The sequence below is a fragment of the Geotrypetes seraphini genome, chromosome 2, assembly GCF_902459505.1.
Source record: "Geotrypetes seraphini chromosome 2, aGeoSer1.1, whole genome shotgun sequence".
NCBI classification, from domain to species: Eukaryota; Metazoa; Chordata; class Amphibia; order Gymnophiona; family Dermophiidae; genus Geotrypetes; species Geotrypetes seraphini.
Genome location: NC_047085.1, coordinates 432792833 through 432804856, shown reverse-complemented (window position 1 = coordinate 432804856; position 12024 = coordinate 432792833). Strand labels below are relative to the sequence as shown.

The 12024-nt window shown below is 42.7% G+C and overlaps 1 protein-coding gene across 11 annotated transcripts in view; it reads right to left on the bottom strand.

Moving 5' to 3' along the window:
• Positions 1–12024, bottom strand: part of CACNB2 (calcium voltage-gated channel auxiliary subunit beta 2) — a 508378-nt gene that overhangs the window by 51790 nt on the left and 444564 nt on the right. For all 11 annotated transcript variants that reach the window (XM_033931292.1, XM_033931290.1, XM_033931294.1 and 8 more), the window contains 2 exons: positions 9462–9520; positions 7520–7629 (listed from right to left, as the gene is read on the bottom strand). In XM_033931292.1, coding sequence (XP_033787183.1) covers positions 7520–7629; positions 9462–9520 — 169 coding nt within the window. The remainder of the gene's footprint in view (positions 1–7519; positions 7630–9461; positions 9521–12024) is intronic.

Sequence of the window (12024 nt, the reverse complement as noted above, 5' to 3'; positions counted from 1 at the left end):
TTGGCAGAGGAGGAGGTACAGATTGTTGATTAGTGACTGTTGAGAAAAGGGGCAGAGCTTGTAACAGAATCAATGGCTATAGAACGCCGAGAGACGTATGCCTCCACAACATGTTGGACAGTTGGACTGGATCGTGAAGTGATAATGTGATCTATGAAATGAGATATTAACCCCTAAAGCAGCCTTTGGCAAAATGGGGATTCCCTGTCGGGTGTTGTCTGCATCTGGATGTAGAAGCAAGGATTTGGATGAATTTGAAGAGACAGTTCACCAAGGATGTAGCTGAGTATTTAGAATAAATGGGAGTTTTGAGAATGGATGAAAGCATTACTAGCGCCACTGGACTTATTTGTGTTGTTGATGATTGAACTCTCTGAGTCTTCTCCTTAATGCCAGCCATATTTAATTTATTTACATGATAAGGAGTGGAGTTTTTTCAGACCCATGAAGCATAACTGAGGTCTTTTCTCTACTTCTTTTATTTTTTAAATAAATTCTGTATGTACTGCTGGCTTGGAGGAGAGAGCTCATGGGTCAACATCTTGATAAAGCTGGATGTGTATATTATATTTGGGGCAGCTGAAATCGCCCATTATTGTTGTGTTACCCAGTTTGTTAGCTTCTCTAATTTCTGATAACATTTCAGCATCTGTCCATTCATCCTGGTAGTATACTCCTATCACTAGATTTTTTCCCCTGTATACATGGAATTTCTATCCATAGGGATTCCAAGGTGTGTTTCAACTCCTGTAGAATTTTCAGTCTATTCGATTCAAGGCCCTCCTTAACATATAATGCTATGCCTCCATCAATTCATCCACCCTATCACTGTGATATAGTTTGAACCCTTATATGACAGTGTCCTATTAGTTATTTTCCTTCCATCAGGTCTCAGATACCTATTAAATTTATCTTTTCATATAGAGAAATATATTCCAACTCTCCCATCTTGTTTCTTAGGCTTCTGGCATTTGCATACAGACATTTCAAACAATATTTGTCATATCCATTTATAATTTGCTCAGCAGTTGGCATGGATAATTTGCAATCTTTAAAATCAACCTGCTCTGTATTACAGAAACCTGGTCTACTGTGGCCTGTATTGCAATTTCACTATTGGGATGCTCTGTCATCCCTTTTATGATGATATCTTTTAAAGATATTTTGCTCTGAACCATACTCTTTTGAATGACTGTCGGCCTTCCCCAAGTTTCTAGTTTAAAAGATGCTCTATCTCCTTTTCAAATGTTGACGCCAGCAGTTTGGTTCCAGCCTGGTTAAGGTGCAGCCCATCTTTGCAGAACAGGTTCCTTCTTTCCCAGTATTTTGCTCAGTTCCTAACAAATCTAAAAACTTCCTCCTTGCACCATCCCCTCATCTATGCATTGAGACTCTGGAGTCTATCTCTTGGGTCCTACGCATGGAACAGGGAGAACTTCTGAAAATGCTATCCTGATGGTTCTGGATTTTACCTTCCTACCTAAGAACATAAATTTGTCTTCCAGAACCTCCATACCACATTTATCTATGTCATTAGTACCCACATGTAGCAAGATAGCCGACTCTTCCCCAGTACTGTCTAAAAACATCTAGGTGACGTGTGATTTCTGCCACCTTCGCACCAGACACGCAAGTGACTAAGTGATCCTCATGTTCACCAGCCACCCAGTTATCTACATGCCTAATGATCGAAATCTCCCACTATAACAGCCGTCCTAACCCTTCCCTCCTGGGCAGAAGCCCCTGTAGACACACCACTGGTGCGAGAGGACATTGCATCTCTTGGTGGGCAGGTCTTGGCTACAGGATTACCTCCTACTTCACCAGGGTGATGCTCTCATTTAAGACCTCCCTCCTCCAAGGCAGCACAGAGGCTGCCAGAATGGAGGTAGGACTTTTCTACAATGTCTCTATAGGTCTCCTCTATGTACCTCACTGTCTCCTTCAGCAACTATAAGTCTGCTAATCTAGCCTCAAGAGATCGGACCTGTTCCCTAAATGCTAGGAGCTCTTTACACCAAGCACACAATGGGAGATAATCAAACATGTGATACTCACTGCAAAAGACTAGATAGCCCCTTTCTTGCTGCTGGACTGTTGCCTGCATCTTAATATTGGTGATTTCTTTGTTAAGTTGCTACGAGATTTGGAATATGTATGCTAAGACTGCTAGTTATATGTTAGGCCAGGAGTGCCCACACTTTTTGGGCTTGCGAGCTACTTTTAAAATGACCAAGTCAAAATGATCTACCAACAATAAAATTTTAAAAAAACACAACGCACACTGTATGCATAGAATTGTTAATTATCATTCCTATTCCGGGTTTTTTTTCAAAGAGGTCAAAGCAGATGACTCTATGCACTGTAACAACCATACAAAAATAGACATATACCCACCCCCTCCCTTTTTACTAAACCACGATAGCAGTTTTTAGCGCAGGGAGCTGCACTGAATGCCCAGCGCTGCTCTCGACGCTCATAGGCTCCCTGCGCTAAAAACCTCTATTGTGGTTTAGTAAAAGGGGACCAGAGTGTAAAATATAGATAGCAGATATGAATTCAGATATATTTTGATCACTAAATTTAAAATAAAATCATTTTTCCTACCTTGTCTGGTGATTTCATGAGTCTCTGGTTGCACTTTCTTCTTCTGACTGTGCATCCAATCTTTCTTCCCTTCTTTTAGCCTGTATGCTTCCTCTCCTCCTGACCTCATTCCCCCCCCCCCCCCAATGTTTTCTTCTTCTCTCTCTGCCCTCTCTTTCTTTCTCTCTTCATGCCCCCTGTCTTTTTTTCTGTTTCTCTTCTTTCCTTCTGTCTCCCTGTCTGCCCTCTGTCTCCTTCCCTGCCCTCCCCCAAGCCACTGCCACTGCCGCTGCCATCGGATAACAGGCCCCCAAAGCCGCCCGCCGCCGGCCAAGCTCTCCCTGCTTCGGGCCCATCAGCATTCCTCTCCCCGATGGAGAGGAAGTTCCGCTGGCCAGAACTTCCTCTCCGATGGCAGAATTGACGTCGGGGAGAGGAAGGCTGATCGGCCCAAGATCGACCTATTGGGAGAAATGCTGCCGATTCCTGCGTTTGAGGAAACAGAAAGTAGGCAGGACCTGGCAGCAAGAAGAGCAAATCGCAAGCTTCACTGACCTGTCTCCCGCTTTAGCCCGCGAATGGGGCTCTAACATGTGCGTGCCGGCTTCCCTTCTCTCTCTCCCCCCCCCCCCCACCGGACATAACTTCCGGTTTCAGAGGGAAGAGAAGGGAAGCCGGTACAAGCACACGTTAGCCCCCGGAGCATAAATTCTCCAAGCCGGTTTTGTTTTTTTTTAATGTTGAGCAGCGGAGGCAGCAGCAGAATTCAGGAGCAGGCCAGTCAGGAGGGGAAAAAAGAGAAGGGACGAAGGGAACCCGCTCTGCGATCGACTGGGGTTGCCTGAGCGAGCGACCTGTCGATCGCGATCGACGTGTTGGGCACCTCTGTGTTAGGCTATGGTGATGTTTCATTTTTATTATATTATAATGTTGTACTTGGTAAGTTACCCTCCAAGGATTTCTTAGATTATTTTTTAAGAGCTAATTATTAGCTAATAGAGATTAGCTAATTATATTTTTAGCTTTCTAATTGGTTCAAGGACCTATAAATCAGAGATCAAGTCAGGGTGAATGGGAGCTGGGGGGAGGGTGGGCAGGAATTAAACACTAAGCAAAGACTTTCCTCAAATGCTATCTGTACCCTAATCTGATTTTATGCTCTGAAATGTACTAATACTAATTTACTAATACTCTGAAATGCTCTGAAATGTACTAATACTAATTTAGACTAAACACTTTTTATATAAAAACCCTAACAGAAACTCTAAATGCTACACTATTGCCTATACTGTCTTTGTTGAAAAAGCAAAGTACTGAACTAAAAAGTAAAAGAGAAGGACAATGAAATAACCTACTGAAGCCCAAGTTTTAATGCCAGCAGGTAAGATATTGCAATGGAGTTTTTCTTCCTTTTAGCAGGACAAAGAGCAGTTGAGGTCTGGGTTACCATTTTGTTAGCTATGCTTCTAAAGTGAAAGTGATGTCAGCTACACCTCCTAGATGAGTCACCCTGCACTGATCCTGATCTTTTGATTTTTCTATTTAGTCACGCACTATTGTTTAACTGAAAGGCAATTAAACAAAAGAGCAGTTTCTAAATGCCTAACTGAAAAGACCTTTGCAAAAAATATGTTATGTAGGGCTACTTTTTTTTAGCTGTATTTTAAATTACTTATTTTTTTCTAGCTGTATTTTAAACTAATGTTAAACACTAAACAAAAACTTTCCTTAACTGCTATCTGTGCTCTAATCTGATCTTATGCTCTGAAATGCAATCTAAAATGCTAACTAGACTAAAACACTTTTTATATAAAAACCCTACAGGCTACACTACATGCTACACTATTCCTAAACTGACATTGCTCTCTCTTTCTCCCTCTCTTTGTTCCCCCCATCAATTACCACCATTGTACAACTCTCTCTCTTTTTCTTCTTCCAGTAACAACATCCAGCCTCATCCTATCTCTTTCATTGTAGCAGAATACCATTGAATCAGTACTTCTCAACACAGTTCTCAGGGCACATGCAGCCAGTGTGATTTTCTGGATATCCACATTGAACAAGAATGAGATAGATTTGCATGCACTACCCCCTGGGTTGGTAAGAACTGTGCTAAGGCCCAAATTCTATAAACACCGCTAGTTAGACACTGTTAGGCACCCTAATAGCTCTGGTTTAATTGTCTTTAATTGACAATAATTGATCAAGTCGTTTAAAAGCAATTAAAATGTTAATTAATAAAGAGACAGAACCTCCACAAGTGGCACTGGGACCACAAATACAGAGGCGCCTAACAGTACCTAAGGGTAAAATAGGCATGGTTAACACAAGAAGTACCCTTAGGCACATCCGTAGTCGCGATTCTCATCACAGATAGATGCTGGAAATGTAGGCCAGAGTTTTCAAGGCATACATTTCTGGCACCTATCTGTGACATAGCCGTGATTCTATAAACAGCATGTCACATTCTATAAATGCAAAGAAAAAACTCCAAAAAGAGCACTGCCAGAGGAACTTGCAAAAGAGACAAACAAAAAGGCAGTAAAGTCAACAGGTTCTAAGAGTGGTATCCTGGCGGGAGAGTGTGAAAAGGGTGACCAACCCTCAATTAAAATACAAATCTGAACCCAATATTATAATAGTGAGACGGGATATCCTCAGTGTGAGGAATAAGATAAGGGAGGAGAACCTCCAACGCTTAACACACTAAGGCAGAGGCAGAAAGCCCCTACCTGCACACCATCACTGGATATCTCACGTGTGCCTAACCAAAATTGGTGCAAAATAGTGCAGTGAATGATAAATAAATCACACAACTAATACAAGCCAAAATACCACTCTAAGAATCCCCCCAGGCAACTCCAAAAGAAAACCTCAACTTAGCTTGAATTGGAGAGTGAACAAGATCCTTCCAATGACAAAAAGTCCAGGAAATGACAAATTCAAAAAGTTATTCTTCAGGCTGGGTTCAACCAAGCCCGGTCTCGGTGACAAGATGTCCCTCCTTCCAGCCAGCTTGGATTGTTTTCCTTCACGTCTCTGATTCCTTCAGTGCTTCTCTTTGAATGGGTTCCTGACGAAGGGACATCTTGTCACCGAAACCGGGCTTGGTTGAATCCAGCCTGAAGAATAACTTTATCATTCACTGCACTATTTTGCACCAATTTTGGTTAGGCACACGTATTTTAATTGAGGGTTTGTCACCCTTTTCACACTCTCCCGCCAGGATACCACTCTTAGAACCTGTTGACTTTACTGCCTTTTGCATTCTATAAACAGCATTGTCGTTTTCCCTGTAGCTTCTTGGCTGACTAAGTTTCCTTAGGAATGTGTGCCCAATGGCCTCAGGGGAGGGGAAGGCAGAAACCATAGCTACAGAGAAAGTGTCTTAAAACCTTCAGTTCTGTGTTTCCTTGCATCCTATTTGCTAGCTAAGCTTCCTTGTATGACCAATGGACTGCAGGGGGAAGTGGGAACGTCTGAAAAATCCCCCATTTGAACCCCCAAATGGTTTTGCTGAACTCCAAACCTAGCTAAATCGCTTTCTTGCATTAAAAACTGTAGATTGACCCAATTTCATAAAAATCCTTAAAGCCGTTTTCAAGATCAGTCAGAGTTTGCTCACTTTAAACCAGGGGTGCCCACACTTTTTGGGCTTGAGAGCTACTTTTAAAATGACCAAGTCTAAATGATCTACCAACAACAACAAAAAAACCCACAAAGCACATTGTACACAGAGAAAATGTTAATTATCATTTATATTCCAGGATTTTTTCAAAGGTCAAGGCAGATGACTCTATGCACTGTCACCTCAATAACAACCATACAAAAATAGACAAACATACCCCTCCCTTTTTACTAAACCGTGATAGCAGTTTTTAGCGCAGGGAGTTGCGCTGAATGCCCCGCGCTGCTCTTGACACTGATAGGCTCCCTGCGCTAAAAACCGCTATTGCGGTTTAGTAAAAGGGGGCCATAGTGCAAAATATAGACAGCAGATATAAATTCTCAAAACGGACACATTTTGATCACTAAATTGAAAATAAAATCATTTTTCCTACCTTTGTTGTCTGGTGATTTCATGAGTCTCTGGTTGCACTTTCTTCTTCTGATTGTGCATCCAATATATCTTCCCTTCTTTCAGCCTGTATGCTTCCTCTCCTCCAGACCTCATTCCCTCCAACTTTTTCTTCCTTTCTCTCTGCCCTTTCTTTCTCCCTGCCTCCCTTTCTTTTTTTCTCTCTTTATGCTCCCTTTCTTTCTTTCTGTTTCCCTTCTTTTCTTCTGTCTTCCTGCCTGCCCCTTTTCTTTCTTTCTCCCTGCCCTCCCCCAAGCCACTGCCGCCGGGGAACAGGCCTCCAAGCCACCGCCGCCCCAAGCTCTCCCTGCCGAAGTGTCAGGCCAACCAGCATTCCTCTCCCCGACGTCAATTCTTCCTTCGGAGAGGAAGTTCCGGGCCAGCCAGGCAGCTATTGGCTGGCCCAGAACTTCCTCTCCGATGGCAGAATTGACGTCGGGGAGAGGAAGGCTGATTGGCCCGGTAGATTGTGAAGGCAACGTGAGTTGATCACGGAACCCAGGATGGGCTCTGCGATTGACTCACGTTGCCTTCGCGATCTACCGGTCGATCGTGATTGACGTATTGGGCACCCCTGCTTTAAACTATTTAAAGCATGGTCAGTATTGGAGAGACTTGAGCACATCACCCCTGATCTCAATGTGGGTGTTTCTATTCCTGCTCTTACCTTGCCATTCTCCGGTAGGAACTGAATTCATATTTCAATGTTTTGTCAGTTGCTTTTAAAAGTTCTGCTCTTTAAGGACAGGAATTCCAGTGTTTCTGAAAAAATGATGTCAAGGAGGAGGGAGGCCAGAAATGAAGTACAATCTTAGAGGAGCAACCATTTCAATAATTCTCTGGATGTGTACTTACCTAAGCTTGATCTTGTATTAGAGCGTTCTATTATTGCATGCTTACTGGGATTGTTTAATACTGAACGTTTGGCAAGCGAGATATCTGCTGTGACCCGTGTAATTGATATTCTGTATGAAAGGGAAAAAAACACACACAAAATTTATAATGCAGTGTTAGTCAATGGACAAATCAGATAACTGAATTTGTATCTAAATTACACTAATAGAAATTAGATCCCTGCTAAAGTGAAAAAATCAAGACCTTATGTTAGAAGAACGTAAAGTAATATGTAAAAAAAGGCAAATTCTTGTTGATTGTGTGTGTAAAAATGTAATATATGGAAATATGTTGCAGATACTTGTACAGAGCAGATCTGAACCCCTAGAGAAGCAGATTGAAAACAGACGGGCCCTTCCTCCCATCAAGGTTTATAGTCAAATGCCCTGCCAGGCTCTGCATCCAATCCCCCCTCCCTGCCTTGTCGAGGGGCTCTGCACCCAGCCCCCCTCCATTCCTGCCCTTCTCAGCTCTTTACCTAGCACCCTCCATCCCCTGCCAGACTCTATACCCAGCCCCACTATCTCCCTACACCCTCACCTGCCAGGCTCTACACCCAGCCTCCTCTCTCCCTGCCCTGTACCCAGCCCCTCTTCCTCCTATGCCAGGCTCTGCAGCCAGCCCCTCTACCTCCCTGCCTTCCTCTCCTCCCCTGCTAGGTTCTACACTCAGCCCTCCTCCCTCCCTGCCCAAATCTGCAGCCAGCCCCCCTCCTTTCCTCCCTTGGGTCTACCGTAAGCCCTGGTGGCCCAGCGGTGGGCCAAGACAGGATAGATCCCTCCCATCTTCTGTCCTGGCTGACTCTGACACATCCCACCTCCTTCCTGCCTCACAAGCTTTTTTAAAAAAACTATCTTTAAAGCCCTGGTGGTTCATTGGAACCACTATCTGAAATGGCTGCTGCAAGTTTTCACGACAACCTTGTGAGTTCCCAAGGTCTTGCGAGGTGCAGTCATTTCAGATAGCGGCTCTGCATGGAAGCTCACTCCTGCCCCAGTTCACAGCTGGACCACCAGAGCTTTAAAGATTTAAGTCTTGAAGGCGGGAGGGAGGTGGGATGTGTCAGAGTCAACTGGGACAGGAGGAATCCCTCCTGTCCTGGCCCGCTCCTAGACCACTAGGGCTTACGTCAGGCCCGGGGGAGGCCTGCAATAGGTGTGGGAGGGGGCGGGTGGGCGCTGACCCAAATATAAACAGACACACCCATTATGGGGCCAATTTTTGGACCAAAAATCTTGGTTTATATTCGAGTATATAGGGCATTTAGAAATAAAATGTTAAATGCTCATAGAGAATGAAAGACTGCTACAAACTCATAGATTCTAGTCACATGGCCCAACAGTATATAATCATAGCATTCAAATGCAGTGTTATCATAAATAATTCAAATGTTGTACCTATCTCAGAGATCCATTAAAAAGTAACATTTCAAATCAAAGAAAGTAGAGTCCTCACATGGTCCTTATTTTAGTATCAGCTTCATCAGGGAACCCATTAAAAGGATGGTGCTTCTGCATTATTGTTACACAATGAAGTATTGAGCACTTGTCTCAATGAATTGTTGGCTATGCATTGAGAGAAGTATCTATTTGTGTTCTATGTGTCAATGTTGGGTTACACTAGTATTCTAAAATGCATTCTGATTGCCCACAGGCTCTTATAGAATATTCTCGCCCCATGAGGCATCAGGGCACTTACAAGGCAGCCATAGTGCAAAAACACACCTACACAAACAATAATGAATTGTATTCCTAATTTTGTCATTCATATTTACCAACAATGCTTTCCATTTATTTCCATAAGGGAAATTTTATGCATTATAACAATTGTCCAGACCCTCATTAACATTGAGACATCTTTTTAAAAGACCAGACAGAACAATTGCAACTTCAGTAATACTTACCGCCCTTCAAATCTATGTTTTAAAAAATCAAATAATGCTTTCTGCATCATATCTGTCACCTAAAGAAGAAATAGAAAATTTACAAATGTATTGGTTTTATATGTGATGTCTGGTACATCAGTTACCATATGACACATTCCATTTGTTTAACCATTTAAGTATAAATAATTTCACTATAAGATATCAGTAGATTAGTGATTCTTAAACTGTGTTAGGACAACAGTGAATGTGGTCACAGAAATAGGACTAGTCCCCACGGGGCCGGCTCAAGAGGCTGTGGTGACCCAGACCAACTTTTGTTTTTGCACCCCCCCTACCTCCCCAAACAATGCCCTGCCGCTCACATCCCACCCCCGCTCACTTCCTGCCTCACCCCTTATCTTGAGCTGCACAAATAAACTATACCCTATTATATAACGAGAGCAATAATTGTAAATTTGAATCTTCCCTGAGCCATCTCCAAACAGAAGAGTTGCTTTAGCCTTTCCTGGGATGCACCGGGAAAGGGAAGACATAAGAACATAAGAATTGCCGCTGCTGGGTCAGACCAGTGGTCCATCGTGCCTAGTAGTCTGCTCTCGTGGCGGCCCTTAAGTCAAACACCAGTGTCCTAACTGAGTCTAGCCTTACCTGCTTACGTTCTGGTTTACGAACTTGCTACTCCCTGTGCATTATCGTACAGGGTCGGTCTATTGGTTAAAGTTGTTTTTTGGTTCTCCGAAAAACTAAATGTCTTCTGATTAGTAGTTGTTTGAATCTGTGCCATTATCTTGAGAATCACAATCCTATTAGGCACTCTATAATATCAATCCACTCAAAGATTTTTCAAACTATTGTTTAAATTTATATCATGTTTTATGAAGCAGCTTATAATACTTGTAAAAGACACAAGGGGAATCTCAGAATGCCACTTGTCTGCTTGTTGATTTCTGCAGTACAATGTGGCAGCACTCGTCACTGGTTCACCCAAATGTGTCCGCTATTCTATTCTAATCTCTTTTTTTCTTTTTTATATTCTTCACACTGTTTCTAATTCTAATTTTTCATACTATTTCTGTGCTCTTTAATAATAAATAAATATGCTAATATCTTTAAAGTCATTTCCAGAATCTCAATTCATTGAATTTTTATCTCTTCCATATGTTTTCTTAGTCATTTCATTCATTTCAATAATTTATCATTCTTTCTAATTCATTTTCAAGTAATATACTGAACATTTCTTATCCCCTAGATAACTTAGCTTTGTTAGTGCAATGTCGCTGTTACACTACGCTCCACCAACGCATTTCGTATCTTCCTCAGGACGGGGGGAAGTGCCTTAACAACTACATTTCATTCATTCGCTTTCTCACGCTGCTTACAATATAGATTTTGCGCCTTGGTGACCGTGTCCTTAAAAAGGAACCATGCTTGCTCTAGCATTTTTTATAGTGTTTATCCTCTTCTTAATCTTCTTCCCCACCATGAGTCTCATCCCTTCATAATTCCCTTTTCGGAAGTGCAGTGTCATGGCCGTCGTTCTGGATCGATGTTTCGCCCCCATATCCAGGTTGAAGCATATCTATTGTAATCACTGCTTCCCAGAATCCCTTTTACTTCTACACCTTGCGGCGGTCCTCATAGTCCATTTAGAATTAAGTCCAGAATCACATTTCCTCTTGTATTTTCCTTGACAAGTTGTTCCAGGAAGCAATCGCCTACAGCATCCAGGAACTTGGTCTCTCTACCACAGTCGGAGGTGCCTAGGTTCCAGTCTATCCCCGGATAATTGAAGTCATCCACGATAACTGCGTTGCCTCCCTTGCAGTTGTGTTTAATCTCGTCTGTTATTTCTCCATCAATTTCTTTGGACTGCTCTGGGGGTCGGTAGTAGATGCTGATCTTCGTTTCCATTCCATTTGTTCCAGGAATTTTGACCCATAGAGACTCTAACTTATTTTTCATTTCCAGCGTGTTTTCTCCGGTAGACTCAATTCCCTCTTTGATGTATAGGGCAATTCCCCCACCTTTCTGACCCACTCTGTCTCTGCGGTATAGCTTGTATCCTGGTAGCTCAGTGTCCCAGACATTTTTCTCGTTCCACCATGTTTCCGTGATGCCAATGATGTCAAGGTTATCTTTTTGTGTCATAGCTTCCAATTCCCCCATCTTATTCTGTAGGCTCCTTGCGTTCAAGTACATACACTTGAGTTTGCGGCCTGTTACTTTCTTGCATTTCTTTTCATCTTGTGTCCCTTTCGATCCATCAGGATTTCTGTCTTGCTTATGATCTGGTGAATCTTCCCTGCTATCTTCCTGAATGGTATCCTTTGGGTATACCGGTTCCCGAACCATCGACTCTTAGTCGACTGTCGGCCTTCCCCTTCTTCCTAGTTTAAAAACTTCTCAATTTCTCTCTTGATGTTGCTTGAAGGAAGCCTCGTTCCATATCATCTGCAAATTTAATCAGCTCGCTCATCGTCCCAATTTCCAGGTCGTTTATAAATATGTTGAAGAGCATGGGTCCAAGCACTGAACCCTGCTGCACTCCACTTGTTATTGTTTTTCCAGTCTGAGTATTGTC